Below are 21,123 nucleotides of genomic sequence, written 5' to 3' on the forward strand. Positions count from 1 at the left end.
CGCGATGGGCGGAGGCTGATGTACAGACGTTGTACTCGGCGTTCTCACCTAAACATTGCGTCAGACCGCTATGATGACGGCGATCAACGAAGGATGATGCTCGTTCAGACACTCCTGCGTAAGCAAGAAGGGAGGAGGGAAACAGTCACCGAGAAGCTGAAGCATAATATTCCTCTGGGAATACAAATAAAACAAGCAAAAATTATATCTATCTATCTATGACAACAAAATCTATCTTATGCTGCATGTCATTGTAAGGGAGTAGGGAGACGATTATGAAATGATTTCCCCTGAATCTCCAGATGCGTCTGAATGTGTGCTGATATAGCCTAGATTTAACAGCATTGTTCTACTCACCATACTCTGCACACTCCCAGATCTAGTTGTACATCTCACCCCCAAACCCCCCACATTGCTTCATACCTTTAACTAAAATGAAAGAACAAAAAAAAGCAAACATAGCCAAACAGAATATGAATGCATTAAGCATATGCATCAGGAAACAATTTATGGTGATGCTTAGGTAGACACACTTTCCCTGTATGTGAAACAGGAGAATCTCCAAGACAAGTTACCCTTATACACCTTCTAGGCATCTTGATTTTTTGTATTCCAAAAAACGATGTATTTTTTTTTTTTTGTCAGACATCTAAAAAAAATAAAAAAATTGGCTGCTATAATTAAACCTATAATAAAAAAAAGTATTAGAAAATATGAGTGGTGCTTGTCTGTGCAAAAATCACCGGAACCGCCGTGATTTCTGCCTTACTGCAATATATTGTTTATTGTGGCTGTATGAGATAAAGATAGATTCATTGTAAGTTTATGGACTATTTTCATCCATGTTATCATCCATTAGATAAAAAAAATAAGTCTGATTGCTAAAAGAAAAGTATAACTTGCCAATCAAGCTGCATGATTTGAGGTGGTTTGCAACTTTTCTTGCACAAAACAGTGTTTGCCTTTGGCATGGTTGTGAAAGGAAGGCCCCAGATGTGCTACTGATCCTTCTTTCTCACAGTCGGTTTCTTTACTCAAATAGAGTGCTCTTCTTATGACCTCTCAGCCATTACTCACCCTCATGAAGAGAGAGAGCCACACCTGGAGGAAGAAAATAATCAAAAATAGATTGAAACTGAGAAAAAGCAAGAGGTGTGTGAGAGAGAGGCAGTGTAGAGAAAGAAACCAATAAATATGAGTATTATATAGCATACAGTATTAAAAACACAAATCACTCATAACATGCAAAATTGAACTAAAATGAATCAGTGGAGCCTTTATTTAATCTAAAGCACTTCAGAAACATGACAAAGGGACATGCTTGTGTTTGAGAGTACTGTCACCCGAGTCCCCGACCCCCCTTTTTGAGAATGGAAATTAAAACGCTTTATTCAAACTTAAATGGTTGTAATTCAAGAATGCTTTGGAATATTCAAGACCTAAGTTTGGTCTTGTTTTAAAGTAAACACTTGTGAAAGCACTTCAAAAAAATGAAAGTATGAAAAAGTTATGGAAGTTTAAATTTACAGTAAATCAAATATACTGTACTTAATATTTTTCTTTTTTTATAAAATATATACATATAAGCCAATAAAGCCATATATCTAACCAAGTTGTGTTCCAAATTTGAAGTTGATATCACAAAAATGTAAGTTCCCATGAGATTTTGTTTAAGCGTGATACCAAAAATAGCCACTAGGTGACATATATATTCCATTGAATTTAATTGTATGCATTCTGCCCTAACAAATTAATACATTTCTTTCCAAATATCACTTCTGTCACAAAATACGGAACCTTGAGACTCAGACCTTTATGACAATATGTGTCTTATAAATTAATCTACTGTTCCTACATAATTTGTAACAATAAACAGTGCTAGAATATCTATTTAGGAGTCTTAGCCCTTTCCAACGATATTTTGTCATGATTAGATTAGTATTTAATTGTGAAAGTGAAGTAAACTTAGGCGTCCCGGTGACAGTTAAGGGGTTTAAATAATCAATGTGTCTTAAAATATTTTAGTTAGTTATTATCCCTCCTACACAAAAGAGAGCAGTTGAGCGAGACATGTTGTTAAATTGTAGCAATAAACAACCACAGCCTTCTGTTTGTGTCTTTTATACACTGATTGTACATTAAATGTACCATTGAGATGGGTATAGACTGCTCTCATTAGCTTATTATTTTACAAGACTACTAGCGCAGATGGTGTAAGATGGTGACATTAAGGTATTTTAAACAAACACACACACACACACACACACACACACACACACACACACACACACACACACACACACACACACACACACACACACACACACACACACACACACACACACACACACACACACAAACACACACACAGATTTTATTTTTACTTTAAATAGGCAAAGGAAACTAAAAAGGACAAGACAACCAGAGTGGGTAACTACTTCAATGTAAAATTGAATCAAAATGTTCAAAGAAATTAAAAAGGGGAGAGGGTCCACCTAGAGAGTGCTTTGGGAGGAAATCATAGCTGGAGCATCCTTGGTTACTGCTACTTGAGATGGTGGGTCTGGGGGATTGTGGGTAGTCCCATGGCAGGCCTGTTAAGACATGATGTTTTGCCCTCCCAGCCACAGAGGGGTTTCTTCTCTTCTCCTTCGACTCTCGAGATGAGCACTAAACCTCTACCGGTATCCATGGTGACCCACTGGGAACTCAGATTCTTTAAGGTAGCTTGCCAGATGATTCAGGAGGGAGCAGGAGTGAGTGGTAAACTGGAAAGGAAAAGTGACGGTTTATGCTGTCAATCCAATATAACTAGTGAACTTTTTGCAAAGATGTGATGTTTCAGTTCCACATACTGATAGATTATACTTTGTTACTCTGACTGCGCCAGTTTACTGTTACGCATTACTCAGGGCTTGTTCATTAATAATTTGGAACTAAAGGTTACACCCAGCAGACGCACTGAGCCTCTCAAGCTCTTTATTGTCATTCGCAAAGGGTAACGGGTTACACTGTACAATGAAATTCCATTGACGCTTAGTACGAAATGCATTTTGTTTTGTTCACGAGATTTTTTTGTTTTATAAAATAGGTATGGTATGCAAGTAGGCCTACACCTTTGTATCTTATTTACTCCTAAATTATAGTATTAGTACTTCAAAACTACATATTAGTACCTTATGTGTACATATAGTAATAGGTGTACATAGTACCTTTTAGCTTTTGTACCTTAAAGGGTACTGCCCCATTGACAGCTTTGCACATTTTTTTCTGAGAGTGCAGTAAAGACTCTTATAAAGGATTTCAAATAAATGCTGTTCTGATTAACTTTATATTCATTTGAGAATTATGAAAGCAACGTATCATGGTTTCTACAAAAGTGTTAAGCAGCACAACTGTTTCAACATTGATAATATTAGGAAATGTTTCCTGAGCAGCAAATCAGCATATTAAAATGATTTCATAAGAATCATGTGACACTGAAAACTGGATAAATGGTGATGAAAATTCAGCCTTGCCATTAAAGGATTTTTTTTTAAATGTGAAAATAGAAAAGTTATTTATAATTCTATTGAACAATATTACTGTTTTAACCGTAGCCTATCTTTAATTACATAAATGCAGCCTCTAAGCATAAGACTTTTTTCAAAAACATTAAAAGAAATCTTAACAACCCCAAACATTATTCTGAAAGTGATAAAGAGATAACTGACTAATAATAAACAACACATTTCTTCCTACCCTGCTTGAAAAAAAAAGACTGGTCTCCCAGTCTTGTCTGTTGCTGTTTAAATAGTTTTGGGCACTTTTCAGCTGGTTAGGCTGGGAGAACAGCTAGGTCTAAACCAGCTGAGATCATAAAACCATTTTAGGCTGGTTTATGATGTTTTTCAGCAGGCCAAAGAAACCAGTTTCAAATGTTCAAAGGACGCCACCCTGCGGATCACATAAGAAATGCACTGGTCTGATAAAACATTAACAACAGTAGAATATAATCAGTCTAATAACGGGAGGGCAGCATATTGCATATTTAACATCTCATATAAAAAAATAAATAAAAAATAAAATATATATATATATATATATATATATATATATATATATATATATAGTCTGGGCTACGTTCATGCTTTCAACCTCCCACAGTGTAGCCTAGAACTATTTTACAATATCCTTTCATTTAAACGCTCCCTCTCTCTAATCTCTCATAATAGGTCTCCAAACAAATGCAAAAATATCTCTCTGTTATGACACATTTATCATGCAAAGAGCAGGTGAATGCAGTACACTCCACATGCAAAGCAGGATGCGAAGCAGACTGGTCACAAACGGCTGTCTGTGCTGTGATGTCATCTGCCGGAAGATGCAGGTTTTGTGCGCTGACTATATTCCAGTGAAAGGCGTTTGACAGCTTGTCGTAATAAAGGAAATGGGAGCGAAGCGATAGCATTACTCATCTCCATGGAGCGCCATACAATGCGCCATCCCACAAATAAAACGTTTTAGAGAAAATGGTTCCCAGTTCAACGACTGGTGGATAATAGACAGCCTATCCCCCCCCCCCCCCCCCCCCCCCATTATAATCATAATACTAAGAGCATCGACCTTGCTGGTGTGGTGATGAATCCGGCGGAACAAACGGTTACTTGGCTCATCACGCTCGGGGTTTTGGAATCACCAAAAAAGACCATTTCGGACCCCGATGGATATCTGCAGTCTTCGCTAAAGGATGGGGTTGTCCTGTGCAGGCTGCTGGAGCGGCTGCGTCCAGGCACTACTGATAAAGTAAGCGCGCACCCTCCCTTTGGCGCACCGTGTTTCAGTGTTCATTTTTACCTGTAATCTTCACCCTACACACGCGTGGATATGTGTTATCGCACAAGTGGCCAATATAGTGTAATATTTTGTAGGTCAAAACAGATGTTTAATTCTCAATATGAATGTAAACGCAGCCCATGCAGAGGGTCGGTTGTGGCGTACAGCGCGCGCTAGTGCTGCTGTTACTCCAGGCAACAACATTGGCAGTCGTCGATTTTATTGTGAGATTTATACTAAACTAAACGTTTACTTTTGACTGTCATATTTCACAGGAAACCAGTAAAACATATATATTAACCGAGTGTGTGTAAGAGCACAGTTTGTAGCTATACGTTATGGAAACCTGAGGATAAGCGCGTGCAAATCGCATTACATGGCTGAGTATGAACAGCATTAATCTATTAGGTATGATCAAGGTTAGCTATGGATCCCTGTTTATATTGCTTACATGGGAAATTGGCAGCCATAGACAGTTAATTGACAAAAAGGATTATATTTAAAGATACAGTGTTTTTTTTAAATTCCCATTTGCATCTGCTTCTTTCCAATGCAATGCAATTCGGAAAAATCACACCAAATGACATTCATTCAACTATAGTTCAACAACACACGTTTTTTCTTATCTCAACTAAATTGCACAGAAGTAAAAACATTGCAATAACATTAAATCACACAATAAATTAAAAACAGTTCATAGTATCAGAGTAAAAACAAAATATTCCACTGAATAAAATGCCTGAGGGCAAATGCAAATATATAGTTATTTAATATGCCTGTAAGGCCTCTCAGCAGGTACAGAATTGTATTCTTTTTTATAATTAAAATCAGGTAGTCAGCACATAAGCAATCAAGTATAATGATATCCAGCATGTTTTCTAAAGCTGTTCATCTTATCCATAAATAATGCATGGAGTCTGTCCTTCTTGGTTTGGTATATACAGAGGGGGTTGCGTTTTATGAAATCAGTCATATTCAGGGTCAGCTCTGACAATGACTAACAATCTATGACAGCAATAACCTCTTTTGAAGCGCCATCTGGTTTTCTTACCAAATTTCACACTCAGACTGTGAGCATAATAGGATGTTTATAGCAGGTGTATTTCCCAGCAAGAGGGCTATGTGAAAAAATAAATCTAAAGTTTGCATATTTAAAGTGGAAAAATAAACATTAGTGCACTTGACCCTTTTCTAGATGGTGTGCAGGCAGCAGAATCATGTTTCTGTCGGGACTGTCCATGTGACCAGTCAGAGTGCAACAGAACTAACCTGTTAAATGCAATTGTCATTTAATCCAAAAATATATATATATATTTTTTTTTAAATATTACTTGTATTATTCATGTCACTGCCTATCATCAGTACATAATGATCCAAATATCTATCGAAGTATTTGTGACTATATCAAAATATGAAACTGATCAATAATTGAACAAAATTATCTCAGACACTCGGTTCTTCTGGTCAATTCGCTGAGCAATAATGAGAACAGGACTGTTTAACTCTTTCAGGTCAGATTTTTCTCAAAATCAGACTCGGACTGCAATGATCAATTACTGCCATTTCTAGATTCGTTACCCCATGTTTTAGCTCTAAAAGAACAGAAACCATTTCAAAGAACTCTTGAAGGTATTCAAACATAAGGCATGCTGACAACTCACTACAAAACGTAAATATATCCTAGCTTCAGCTGTTAGGCTCCCTGACTTAAAAGGAAGTATCCATTTCCTATAGTGCCGTCTTTGGTATCCTTTGCAGCTCTTAATAGGATGACACTGCAAAGAAGGAAAGATGTATTGACATTGCAATTTGATTTGCTGATACGAACATTTGTGAACATCTTTCAGCAAATCAACTTGCAATCTAGACAGTTGCCTTAACAATAACTTAAAGCTCTTACTGTTGCTCCTTGCCATCTAAGGCCCTGTTAACACCTGGTATTAAGATGCGTTTTGGTCGATTGGTTCACAAATAGACGAGGGTTACATCTCTTTTTTCCACTTTCAACCACTTCTGTCCTGATTTCTTCGATGGGGCTGGTAAATTATGTTTTTTTTTTCACTATAACTTATGATGTGCCGAATGATTGCATCATGTTCTATTGACAATGTTGCGGAACATGTCGCCATATGTTGTGGCTCCTCCAGTAGTGACTGATAGATGAGTTGGAGCAGTTATACTGTCGTAATTGTGGCACAAAATCTTAAATAAATAGCCTAATTAATAATAAAAAAAATTATAAAATAAACTAAACATATTTACAAATCGATAATATTTTTCCAACCTGTAGTCAGTTTGTGGCACACCTGTATTTCAGAGGCACGTCCATGATCCTGAATTTTATGTAATATACCAGTGCTATGGTATTTTGTTGATCACGCAAACTCCCCATTCTAGAAAAAACACCAAATAAATCTATCATGGGTCACTACGAATACCGCATTAACAGTCGCATCCGTTACTGTAAAGCTTTATGTTTGCATGCTGCTGTATGCATGCCGGTAGGTGTCAGTATAAGTAAGCGAAACATTGGCCAGCACAAGATAAACCAAACCTTACGACAGTTGAGGAAGATCCACAGGTTGTGTATTTAGTATTTTTTTGTGATTTATACTGTAGCAAAAACAAGTAATCCGAGTCTGACACGGATCTAAATAAATATTGATAGGCCTAAAATTTAATATGTGCTTAGTGATTATATGATCTATGACTTTAAAATTCCACAATGAATTTTATGAAATGATTTAATAAGAAATAAAACTTTTTTTTTATAAACAGTAACAACATGCATTCCTTCTGGAGATGCCTGAATATTTGCTGTAGGCACATTATAACAGACATCCAGTTTAATATAGTATCTATAGAGCTGCATTACTCTGTGAATGTGAAGAGCCATTGTCAAGGTCCACCAAACTTCTGAGTGGTTGATGCTAGTTTTCATAATACATTTTGGAATGGTGTCCCTTTATAATGGTTTGTGGCATTTTCTCTAAAGCTAGTTTACAATTACATGAAATAGGCCTAACTGAAATCAGTTAGACTAGCTTTAAACTTTTAAACTAGCTTTAGGTAAGTGTCAGGTTGTTGTGGCACATACCCCTGCTGGTTTGGTGCCACTTTAATTAGAAAGTTTTTTTTAGTTGTGGCCACCAATCTAAATATAGTTTATAAATCCAAATGACACAGCTTAACTGTCAATCATATGCAAATATAACAACAAAAAAATATTTTGTGTTATTATGCGAGTTATCAAAACAACTGTGTATTTACAGTGCAATATGTATTGAAATACATTGTACAACTTATAAAAAAAGAGACAATGTCAGTGGCTATCCACTGGCACATGCCAATGATAACCGGATGTGCCACCGTAAGATGCCATGCCATGCCAATGTTAATGTCGCCTCTATTGGCCTACATGTTTAATTAGGCTAAATTTTGCAGTTTTAGGTTAAATATTTTGAGTTAAAAGCAAACACACACGACTCTCCTCAATCTTTAGAATTCAAATGAAGATATTTTTTAATGAAACATGAGAGACTTCTGTCCCTGAAAGTCCAAGCAACCACAACTTTGAGGATTCAAAGTAGATTGTGATTAAACTATTTGATTAATATGGCTTTCATTTACAAAGTCTTTATGAACTTTTAAAGCATTTTGGGGTCAATGGACTTTCAATGGATGGACAGATATAATTCCACTACGCACCATGTCTTAAGAATTCTTTGGTTTAAAAAAAAAATCTTCATTTGTGTCTCGAAGATGAACAATGTAGTGCAGGTTTAGAACGACATGAGGGTGAGTAAAGGACAATTTTTATTTTTGGGAGAGCTAACTATTTTCTAATTATTTGATGAAATGTGTTTGTGTTTCTCTGAAACTGTAAGTCTAAATGTAAATTCACATGTAATTGTTAAAAAAAACTACAATTTGTTATAAAGAAATACATTTGTTATTTGGATTCTAATCGATTTAGGGAAACAACATATAACAGAAAGAACGGGCCTTAAAAGAGGGTTGATAAACTACAGGCTTAAACTAAAGATATTGCACTGAATTCTTTTGTAAATACTGTTATTCATATCAATATTATTTCACATAAGGATGGGTGGTTGGCAGACGCTTCCCATGAAAAAATGAACAAAGATTGCTTCCACTCCCTGTGGAATCTGATAATTTTGCACTGTAAAAATGAAAAGAAACAGATTGCCACACTGGTGGAGAACCTCTGGGCATAAGGTCTCCAGGGAACTTACAAAATGGAGCCTACTGCAGCTCTTGAAAGAACTCAAAAAACAGTTACCCCATTAGGGAGAAATGTCTTGAGGTAACATTACACAATAAGATATTCAAGCTATTTTCAAAAGGGTACCTAACGGTTCTTAAGAAGGTTTCAACAACATAGTGCCAAATCAATCAGTGCAAAAATGGTCCTTCAAGTATTTTATTTATTTAAACATTTTTACATTTACAGAACATATTGACTTCATTCCTTCTGTTTCCACCCCAGCCCAGACACCATTCAGTGGCAATCCACCACGTGTTTTCCCTTTTGCAGCTTGTCTCTAGTGAGCTGCTTACAACACTTTGACAACATGTGCTTTCTTGCTGCAGTATACAACAAATCCCATGACTGACATTCATTTTGGGGTTTCGTCGATTTTGAATTTGACCAAGACACTTTTTCCCCCTCAAAAAAACTTAGCAGCGAATACTACGCCAGAACCAAAAATGTGATGTTTTAACTGTTGTAAGAATGTTTTGATTTACATTATCCTCTTTTGCCTCTCAAAAGACCTTAACTGAAAGACAGATCGGTTTTGATTTCCCCCGCCAGAGCAGGGGACAGGGGTGTGTTGTTCACGTCCCGTTCGTCCCATTGTGTTCGTTCGGCGTCCATCTGAAAACGTCACTTCCTCCTCCTGCTGTCCACTTCCACGGTGCTGTTTAAGTCGCGATGTATATGTAGTTGTAGTCAGTCAGTCAGTCAGTTAGTTAGCCCGTGGACTCTCGTGCAGGATACCTGACAGTCCTTCACTCCCAAAGCGTTCACACTTTGCAACTACTCTTCCCGTTTTCTTCAGATATTTCAAGATCCCAAGAACGACAGCGAGTGCTTGAGCAACATCACGGAGTTTCTGAAGGGCTGCGCGGTGTTTCGCGTCGAGGTAAGTTGGTGTATTTATGCTATTTTGACTGTACTGTATGTTGCTGCATTGGCGCCACAATGAATACAATCAACAAAAGAGACGTGCAGTTGACAGAGGAGACGCAACTCTGGACCGGTGTGAATGAGATCATGCCCCCCTGCACATCGATTCATTGCCGTAGTCTGATGTGACAAAAGCTTTGTAATGTTCTTAAAAAGTCTCTAGGGTTTATTTGGGGGCTATTGTACGCATTGTCAACAAAATATCTAGATTTTGCGGGTGATGCTGTGCACTACAGCATCGACATTGTGCGCTGTGTCAGATATGAATGGCGTTGCTTTGTCCATTGATGTACAGTTTGTCTGTTTCAATTGAGTCTGCATGAATTTGAGTTATTGGTAAATATTCTTTGATAGAAGCTTTGTTTTCTGCTTTAAGTTTAAAAGAAGTGACTTTTATGATGTGTTTAAAAAACTTTTTTACGCCAAGTAGGCCTACCCCCAATATAATGAAGACAAATATTAATGTGTACAGAATGTTTTTGGCCCATGCTGTATTCAATTAATTTAAATTATTTTATTTGTTAATGCTATTGTAGTCTAAAACTATTTATAATATGTAGTATTGATAATATTATAATGAAAATTAAAATATATCTGAAATAGCCTAGTGTCTTTTTTCTAATAATTTTTTTCTGTACACTACACGGTCTAGACCGTTTAATGGCTTGATTAGTTAAAAATGGTTATTAACATGCCAGTTTTAACAAATATGCACAGAGAAAAACATACAAAGGGCTAGTAGGATTTTGATCTATGCGCATTTATTAAGGAACAGATGGTTCAGTTCATCCTTAATGTATTGTCAAGTGTGGTGAGGTTGAGGCCCACGTCACATATGGAGCTCTTGGTAGACGCATAATGTCAAAAGCATTGTCTAAACATGTACTGACAATATCTTAAAATAGATTTTCTCAAGTTCGGGTAGGTATCATTCTCCATCTTTGTGATTAATGTTGTGTGTCTGTGATTGTAAATCTGAGATTGCTTCTGCACCAGGTGTAAATGTCTAGAGATGTAGGCCTAAATGTTCTGCCAGTGATTCTGTTAATGAATTCATCTTAGAGTTTGTTTGCATACATATACTTTAATTTCTTAAAAATAAAGGTTATTTATTGCATCCATTGTTTCATGAAGAACCTTTAACATCCATGGAATCTTTCCATTGCACAAACGGTTCTTTATAGTGGAAAAGGGTTCTTTAGATCAATAAAATGTTCTTCATACAATAACATAGTTCTTTTAAGAACTTTTAAGTTTAGCTCTAAATGTAAAAACTCACATGCTTGTAGCTTTCTAGTAATCCTGAAGACATTGAATGTATATGTGGCTTTAGGTCAATCTTTATTTTTAATCACCTTGTGCTTAATTGAGTTTTCTCATATTGAGTGTTCTGGCTTTTGTGTTTGCTGTTACACCTCTGTAAAAGTAAAGTAATTTGCTCCTCTCTGACCTCTTAAAAGGTGTCCGGTTGACCTTGCAATGCCCAAGGCTCTATTGGGGATCAACCCTGTCATCACAGCAAGCAAATTGTGGAATAGAAATAAGCTGTTAGTAAACACTTATTTTTAGGATTTTGTGTGAAACATTACAGCAGTGAGCGCTTGTCACAGAAATTGCAAGGACATGTTATTGTCATTATGCCTCAGGAGTGTCTGCCACTCCATGATTTGTGTGCACATTCCCGGATGACAACCCTCATCCCATGATTTACATCATATACGTTATATGATACAACTATAGGCCTGATTGAAAGAAGGCTTTTTTAATCTTCTGAGAGTTTGATTTGCACTTTTTTGTATTAAAGTAGGACTATTTTGACCTCACTGGATGAAAGCTTATACCCTTGTTCTAAATTTGTTATTTAGGGGATTTTCACCAATCTGCTCAGTGTCCAGTTTACTCTGAACAGCCTCTTCTGAAGCTTCTTCACCATGAAGCATTGCATGAACCCATTCAGCTGTGATGATGTGATCTCATGCTTAACTACATGATGACATTTTCAGATCTGCAGTCTGGATATAATTTATATTCTTAGGACTCCATCTTGCAATTCCTATTGTTTTTAATGTTTGATTTTACTCTTAATGGATGGAATCACACCACATTAGGGCCAAATCGTTTTGTTTTCATGTACAGCCAAAACCAAATACATCATTCTAATCTAGTTATTTAAAGGGGTCATTGGATGCCCATTTTCCACAAGTTGGTATGATTCTTTAGGGTCTTGTGTAAAGTTTGTAATATATTTTGGTAAAAATTTCTCAATTGTTGTGTAAAACAACACCCTTTTTACCTCCTCAAAAACAGCTCTGTTCACAGCAACCGTTTCGGTGCATGTCTCTTTAAATGATAATGGGCAACTGCTCACCCCACCCCTCTCTGTAAAGTGCTGCCATGGCAACCTGCTGGCGGAAAGTATACAAATGGCAGAGGGCAGAAATATACTAAAATGGGACAGTCCGTCAGTGGTCGTGGGCGGAGCATGAGCAGAGCCGTCTAACGGATAGCCTTGGCACTTCCTATTACCCCCATTGTATATCATCTTGGTTGCAGTTCCATTATAATTCCACTGGAGGTGATCGCGGGCGAGTGCAGAATGAATGGGAGTCTATGGAGCTAGACGGCTAAATGTATCCCTTTCTCCTGCTTGTCGTTGAATCAACGTAGATTTTATTGTCGATTCCGCAAGTTCAATATAGATTATAGTCCAAAAGTCGAATGAACGAGGACTTATGTCCTTTCGATTTCTTACAGGTTAGGTTGTTGTTGGCCGGAACACGCTAGCATTCTGCTATTGTGTGACGTCATCACATTTTTGAACGAATTTTTAGATCAGATAGGTGAACTTAAAAATGCAATTTTCAGCTGAGTGTATTACCTTAGCCCCCCCTTTGAATGCAACTTTCAAATTACTTGACAAAAAATTACATCCTGAGAAAAGTGGATTTCTGGGGGTGAAACCCCATAGACTCTCATTCATTCTGCACTCGCCTGCGAGCGGCCCCACATGGACAGAGACGTGTTACTATGCAGCCAGTCCAGAAACCGGAAGTAACCAGACAGTGCCAATTCTCTTCTATTAGACATTCTCTGGCATGAGCAATATGACATCATATTGCTCAGAAAATCAGAACGGCTTGATTATTGAGAGTGTTTAGTCTTTTTGAGGGTTAAAAAAAGGAGTGAATGGATTTCTTTCATTGTATGGTGGTTGTGTCCACATACTGCAAAGACAATTTTATATGCAAACACCATATAAAAGTGAATTTTGCATCCGATGACCCCTATAAGTACTTTAAAAGATTTTAATTAATTTTATTTATTAATTTGTATTTGTTTGTTTTGCAATATGATGGAAGCAAGCCAAAAGATATGATAATGTGTGACAAAGTCAGGCATCCCCTTATTAAACTCTTGAAACAGTTATATTATAAATATGACAGAGTAAGTCATGTTTTAAAAACACAGTGGCTCTTATTGTGTTGCTACTTTTCAAACATTTTTTTTAATGTTTTTGAAAGTCTCTTAAGCTCACCAAGGCTGTAGATATTTTCAAAATATTTTCTATTTTATTAGGCTATATTTTAAAATATAATTAATTCCTGTGATGGCAAAGCTGAATTTTCAGCATCATTACTCCCGTCTTCAGTGTCACATCCTTCAGAAATCATTCTAATGTGCTGATTTGCTGCTAAAGAAACATTTCTTATTATCATAATTTTTTGGAAACCGTGATATATTTATTTCAGGATTTCAAAAGAACGACGTTTATTTGAAATATAAATCTTTTGTAACATTATAAATTTCACTTTTGATCAATTTATTGCATCCTTGCTGAATAAAATGATTACTTTCTCTTTTTTCTTTTTCCATCTTACTGTCCCCAAACTTGCATCATAAACTTGTTTCTGAAACTGCTTTTTAAGTGTGGTTCAGGTGTGATTTGCTTTTTAATTTATTTCTAAAAATACATTTTCCATGGAATTATAGGAGAACATAAAATAATTTCCATAAAACCGATTATTGATATTCTTATATGGTAGCTTTAGAAGCAAGTAGAGCATTATTTTCCAAAGAGATATGTTCCTACGGTGATGTAGTAAAGCATTGATGGAGCAGCATTGCTTTGAAAGCCAATGCGCTCAAGATGATGTATTGCCCACTTATACACACACACACACACACACACACACACACACACACACACACACACACACACACACACACACACACACACACACACACACACACACACACACACACACACACACACAGTTTTTTTTGCTTCTCTCTGGGCATAAACTGTAATCAGAGCGGAAAGTAAAGCGGAAGCTGAGATTTTACACCCACTGAAGTTCACATGCATACAGCCACTGTCCATTCACAGAAGTACACATAACTGTCAATCAAACAGTTTTAATACTGCAAAAGAGCAACACAGGACAGACCATCTAGAGCTGAACAAATCAGATTTCTCACTTCATAAGCAAAGAGACATCAGTGACCCTTAGCTAACCACACCACCAGATCAGAGGAACGAACAGCACACATGACAAATGACTGATGAATGTCTGCATAGATGCTGAATGTGGACTATTTGATTGTATATCTATCTAATACTATATTTGATTGTACACACAAAAGCCCTTTATGCTAAAAATGAAGAAATTCATCAAAATAAAAATACTTAAGTTACATCTAAAGAAAATCTGTACACTCAGGAAATTAATACAAAAACATTATTCAAAAATAAAAGCAATTATTTTAAATGCATGATCTATACTTGGAAAATGCATGCAATTGAACTTGTCCTAAGCATGAGGTCACAATGTAAAACTGCCAAACAAAGTGTTTAAAAAATGTAACAAATTCAAAAATATAAATTTAAATTGAAAGGCAAAGATCTGTAATATATCAAACAATACAAAAAGTAAATCTTAAATTTATATTTTCCAATAAAAAATGCCTATCAAAGTTGTGTCCTCACTTTGCATCAACTCTGAATAAATCAGGCAATGTCAGCAGGATCTTTAACTCTGAGCAACACTTTCCTATCTCCTACTCATTGTGGATCCCACAGTAGGACACACAGTCCTGGAAGTTTTATATATATATTTTTTCTTATTTTATAAAAAAACAATGTTGAAGTCTCTGTGGTCACATCTTTAACATGTCAACACCGTTGGTTTTGACATGTTTGACCGTTTTGTAAATAGTTGTGGGATAAATCTTGGTATGTTTATTAAGGCAGCTACAAAATTGCTCCACTGTGGTTAAGGTGGAATAATATTACATTTTGTCAACTGTAAGCTGGAAATTGCGAGCTCACTAAACTCATGATATATTTTTGCTTATGATGAATTATTCTAATGTTGTTTCATGATGTCATTTACTTCTAGCCTATATTTGGCCTGATTTACATGCCTTTATTTACATAAGATGTTTACATCTACTGTCACCATGAAGTTAAGATTCTTACTTTTTTATGGAATATTTCAGTTTTTATTATAAATAGTTTATTCATGCACATTATTTTATATATATATATATATATATATTTTTTATTTTTTTAATTTATTTATTTATTTATTACAACCTGTCACTCCCATTAGATCGCAGAAAAAGTAAATCCTGATGTAATGGACTAGAGAGCGAACATGCCAGTTGCCCACTGCTTAAGTCATGCAGGTCGGCAAAATAAAATGTACCTAATTGATGTAGTTTAAAGACAAGCTACAGATCCTTTGGATTCAAATTGGGAACCTTTCTGTTGCTGCTACAGTCTAGCATATAATAATGCTTACCATTTCACTCAGCCTAACATTCGCATTCCAAACACATAAGACTTTCGTTCATCTTCGAAACACAAATGAAGATATTTAAATGAAATCTGAGAGATTTCTTTCTCTCCATTGAAAGTCCATGCAACTACTCTTTTTACGCTTCAAACGTAAATCATAAAGAGATCGTAAAACTAATCCATATGAATTGAGCGGTTTAGTCCTGAAACATTCAGCAACGCACACATCAGTTGTGGTAAACAGAAGCTCTAGCAACACACACATCAGTTGTGGTAAACAGAAGCTCTAGCATGCGACAACCAATGAGGTTCATTCTCGTGTGTTATGAATCAGGTTTGAGCTTCCGTAAGAACCAATGAGGTTTGTTCTCGAACGTCTAGCAGGTTCGGGCATCTGCTATCTGTCAATGTAGGGACAGAAATCTCTAAGATTTAATTTAAAATATCTTCATTGGTGTTTTGATGATGAACGAATGTCTTATGGGTTTGAAATGACATGAGGTTGAGTAAATGATGACAGAATTTACATTTTTGGGTGAACTAACCCTTTAATGTGCTTGAAACATGCTAGAGTCATAAATGGTTCTTTCACTGTTTTAACTGACTTGTAGGTGGTTTAGATTATGTTATATGTTGTTTTTCTCTCTCTATAGCCATTTGAGGTTGGTGACCTGCTTCAGGGCCACAACTTCAGCAGAGTCCTCACTACACTGGTTGCCCTCAATAAAGTGACTGCAGGTAAGTCTAGTATCTAGAACTATCCCATTAAGATTTTCACAATATGAATTAATTAATTTTTTAAAACATTCTTTTAAAGGTACACTATGTAACTCTTGGCCCACTAGTGGTTAAAATACAAAACCGCATGCATTTTGCAGAAGTTCATTTAAGAACATTGTGGTTGTGCTTGTGGTTGTGCTTTGGCTCTGCGTGACTGTGAGGATGAATATGGCAATCCTACTGCTCATAAAACATTCACTACTAGGCTTAAGAGATATAACCAGTTTAGATGGAAAGGATCTCAAACTGACACGCGGTACTTCCTGGAAAATAAATAAATAAATCCTGGAAAAACAACCACCATAATGAAATGACCCTTCTCAATGTATAATGCTTAATATTGAACTCTGTTAGAGAGCTATGTATGGCAATTTATCTGTTCAATAAAATACGCTTTTACAATATTTAAAATCCATCTGTTTTGTCATCTCTGAAAAGCCAAGCCAATGTTGATTCTTGTTTTATAAGGAGCTCTGTTGCGTTCCCTTTTTGCCAGCAGACTCCTCTGTTTTTTTTTTTTTTTTAATGGGTGATTCCCCAAAGGTTCGAGTCAGCCTTTCTCGCTTCTTGTGACAACTAATTTATGCCACTCCCACACCATACACACGTCAAAGTAGCCGGAGCAACTTTTCACCTATGGGCGAGTGACGTATGTTTGCAATTTCCGTGAAAACCGTCCAGACAGGTCTAAAATATAAACACCTAAAATAGGCTTACCATAGTGAATCAGGGTAAGACACGAACACCTTTTGGAAGAGAGTTTGATGTATAATTTTGTTAATTTTGAACAAAAAAGTTACATGGTGTTCCTTAAAAAAACATTTTACATGTATATCCCAAAAGTACAGAGTTATTAAATGTTTAAAGTTTAAAATGTGCTCCTCTTATATTGTGTGACACTGTTACAGATGTTCCCAGTGGTTGTTATTCTCTTCTGTGTTCTCTGTGTTGGTGTAGATATTGGCATTGGCAGCGACTCTGTATGTACGCGTCACTCTTCCGCCTACCGGATCAAATCCTTCGAATCGCTGGCCTCCCAGTCTTCACTGGGCCGATCTTCTAAATTGCTCCATAACCAGTTCCGCAGCCTTGTGAGTAACTTTGGGGTGAGACCTCTCAACCAACCTCACCAGATCACAATGAAAATATGTGCATAACATCTGCACAACTGTTCCAAAGTTTGGGGTCAGGGATTTTTTTCAATGCTTTTTTAAAGAAGTCTCTTAAGGCCCTCTCACACTGAACGCGACACGATAAAGCTAAGCTAATAGGAAAAAAGGAGCTTTCATACTGAATGCAAAACATTTTTCCTCATGTATGTATCTTGTAGGTTTTCCTATTTGGCTTTAACCTCATCTGCTGCACAACATACAACAGTAAATTAAGATAAATAAAGTTTGGTATTACACAGAAACCATCATCTAGTGCGTGTAATAACTTCAGACTGCTATCTAAAGTATATTTTGATTAAGTAATGAGCAGATGTGCATCATTTGTAGTGTTTTATATTATAATAAACTGAACTCCTTAGCATTTCTCACGTAAGCATTTCTCATTCTTTATTGTTATAAAATACCCCAAGCCGCATGAAAAACAAATACAGAACATATATTGTTCTAATCGTATATTTATTTGGCTTCATGTTTCATCTGTAAAAACATTTCTCTGAGTTGTTTATGTGCGGAACCGTGCAGAACTCAGAACGAGGATATTAACATGACGTCGCCGTTCGGTAGGGCAGGAGTTACGATCAGATAATATGATTGACATTACAGCACTAGAGCGAATAATCTCTCTGACACATAACAGACACACGGAAGAAAACAGCGCTCTGTACGCTGTTTCAAGCTCTTTAGATCACATAATTCAGTGGAAAATTAATAGAAATAATAATCTGTATAAAGAACATGAGTAAGAATAAATCTGTTCTCAGACACTAGTGATATCACTCAACATCCATTCTCTTCTCTCTTCCGGAATACTTTTCTTCTGGGTTAACGCCACCAATCTCACACTTTTGTGTAAAAGCAGCGGCTCGGGTAAGCTCAAATCTAATTGGACGGCTTGTTTCATTGCGGGGTGATGGGGGGAAAAAATCGATACACTGGTGGAAAAAAGAAACTGTCGTGCTGCGATTGATCGAGCCCAGTGTGAATAGCTCCATAGGGATCTATTGTTTCGATTCAAGAATGTCACCGCGACGTACATTCGCATCGCTTAATCACGCTCAGTGTGAAAGGCCCTATATGCGCACAAAGGCTGCGTTTATATTATCAAAAAATACAGTAAAACAGTTATATTGTGAAATATTATTACAATTGAAAATAATTGTTTTCTTTTGTAATAAACATTTTAAAATGTAATTTATCCCTGTGATGGAAAAGCTGAACCAATTAATCCAGTCTTTAGTATCACATGATCCTTTAGAAATCATTCAGTGCTTAAACATTTCTTCTTATCAAGGTTGAAAACATTGTGCTGCAATATGATTTTGTGAAAACTCTGATAATTTTTTTTCAAAGTTATTTGATTAATGGAAAGTTCAAAAGGACAGCATTTATTTGAAATAGAAACATTTAACTTTTGATCATTTTAATGCATCCATGCTGAATAAAAGTATTAATTTCTTAATTTCCAAACTTTTGACCAATAGTATATAAAACTTCTGTCCATGTGAAGAGCTTTTCTGTTGGCGTATTTTTAGATAAGTTGCAAAGGCAAATATATCTTTCTTTTGATGTTTGTAACTTAAGTTATTGGTTTTAGAAGCACTGTCCTGAAACTCTGTCTTGTGCAAACATATCAGTTGATGTAAATGGGTTAGTTTTGATTTTCGGACTAGTGAGGCTGTATGTAAACATAAGCACTCTCTCTCTTATAGGACATGACGGAGAACAGTAACGCTCAGTTAGTGGTTAAAGCTCGCTTCAATTTCCAGCAGACCAATGAGGATGAGCTTTCTTTCAGCAAGGGGGACATTATCACTGTTACTCGCACAGAAGAAGGGGGCTGGTGGGAAGGATCCTTCAACGGCAAGACAGGCTGGTTTCCAAGCAATTATGTCAGAGAGATCAAAGGGTCAGGTATGTGTCAGTTTGCTGTAGACCATTATAAATATATAAACACGGTTTTCTCTGGATCCACAGTGCACATGTATTAAAACAATCTATGTGGCCTTACAGACAAACCAGTGTCCCCTAAATCTGGAACTCTTAAAAGCCCCCCCAAAGGTTTTGATACCACAGCCATCAGTAAGACCTACTATAACCTGGTAAGCACATTTTAATCAAATATCCTTTTGAAGTGTCACCAGGTTGATTTGCTTAATTTAGTAGGTTGTGTGCATAAATAGTAATCAGACTCAGTTGATTTGTGTGCTGCTGATTAGTAATCATTATGTTAGAAATATCTTGTCTAAAAATAGCTGCTGTTTGTTTGTCTTCAGGTGCTACAGAACATTTTAGAAACTGAAACAGAGTATTCAAAGGAGCTCCAAAACCTTTTGACCAACTACCTGAGACCTCTACAGATGACAGAAAAGTAAAACGCTTGCTATGCTCTAAAATACACACAAACCCAAGAATAAAATACTCAATTTAGCTTTAAAATTAACATTATTTTATCTTCTCTTACTAGGGTTGCCAAATTTAGGCCTAGTTTCACAGATAAGGCTTAGATTAAGCCATTAATAGCATTTAGTTAAATGACGAGATTTAAGTAGCTTTTATAAACATGCCTTAGACATAAAACATTACTGATGTGCATTTTAAAGTCAAAACAATGGTACTGACATATTTTGAAGTCTTTTCATTATTCGAGTGAAGTACAGACTTAATGTTTAAGCTTTGACTTTTCTCATTGTTTCTCATAGACTGAGCACCTCAGATGTAAGTGTCATTCTCGGGAACCTGGAGGAAATCAGCACTTTCCAGCAGACTCTTGTCCAGTCACTGGAGGACTGCACCAAGTGAGTTTCAATCTAACCGTGAGCGGCCGTGTGATTCTTGGACTCTCTCTTAAAAGCCACTGAGTAATTTACGAGAGGAGGGACTAAGCACTTAGTGAAACTGAGACTCAATCAAATGTATCGAGTTTCGACTTCTAGATGATGAAAATAGACCTGGGCGGTAACGTAAACCTGAGGTCCAATAAAGGGAAGGGTCACCCAAAAATAAATTTTTTGTCATCATTTACTCACCCTCAAGTTGTTCCAAACCCGTATAAGTTGCTTTCTTCTGTTGAACACAAAAGACGATATTTTAAAGAATGCTAACCAGACAGTTGACGGCACCCATTCACTTCCATAGTATTTGTTTTTCCTACTATTGAAGTCAATGTGTTCCGTCAACTGTCTGATTACCAACATGGAACAACATGAGGGTGAGTAAATGATGACAAAATTAAAATTTTTGGGTGAACTATCCCTTTAAGAGGATTTGAGTATCACTAGAGTTTTATAATGTTTACACTGACCTCTAGTGGTAAATATTTTAACAAGATTGGAAAATGCAAAATG

General features: G+C 36.4%; 1 protein-coding gene across 8 annotated transcripts in view; it reads left to right on the forward strand.

Annotated features, from left to right (window-relative positions):
- The first annotated feature begins 4,399 nt into the window (after nucleotides 1-4,399).
- The window catches only part of arhgef7a (Rho guanine nucleotide exchange factor (GEF) 7a), a 35,135-nt gene continuing 18,411 nt past the window's right edge, over nucleotides 4,400-21,123 (forward strand). For 3 of the 8 annotated variants that reach the window (XM_077217098.1, XM_077217097.1, XM_077217093.1), the window contains exons 1-8: nucleotides 4,400-4,785; nucleotides 9,900-9,983; nucleotides 16,481-16,565; nucleotides 17,565-17,698; nucleotides 19,489-19,690; nucleotides 19,790-19,878; nucleotides 20,053-20,147; nucleotides 20,479-20,574. In XM_077217098.1, coding sequence (XP_077073213.1) covers nucleotides 4,621-4,785; nucleotides 9,900-9,983; nucleotides 16,481-16,565; nucleotides 17,565-17,698; nucleotides 19,489-19,690; nucleotides 19,790-19,878; nucleotides 20,053-20,147; nucleotides 20,479-20,574 — 950 coding nt within the window. In that variant the 5' untranslated portion in view covers nucleotides 4,400-4,620. Of the gene's footprint in view, nucleotides 4,786-9,899; nucleotides 9,984-15,649; nucleotides 15,716-16,480; nucleotides 16,566-17,564; nucleotides 17,714-19,488; nucleotides 19,691-19,789; nucleotides 19,879-20,052; nucleotides 20,148-20,478; nucleotides 20,575-21,123 lie in introns of those variants that run through there. The other 5 variants (XM_077217096.1, XM_077217092.1, XM_077217090.1 and 2 more) reach the window with 4 other exon arrangements.

This window comes from Siphateles boraxobius, unplaced genomic scaffold (genome assembly GCF_051911475.1).
Source record: "Siphateles boraxobius isolate OS27281-9 unplaced genomic scaffold, OSU_SipBor_1 7, whole genome shotgun sequence".
Taxonomy (NCBI): Eukaryota; Metazoa; Chordata; class Actinopteri; order Cypriniformes; family Leuciscidae; genus Siphateles; species Siphateles boraxobius.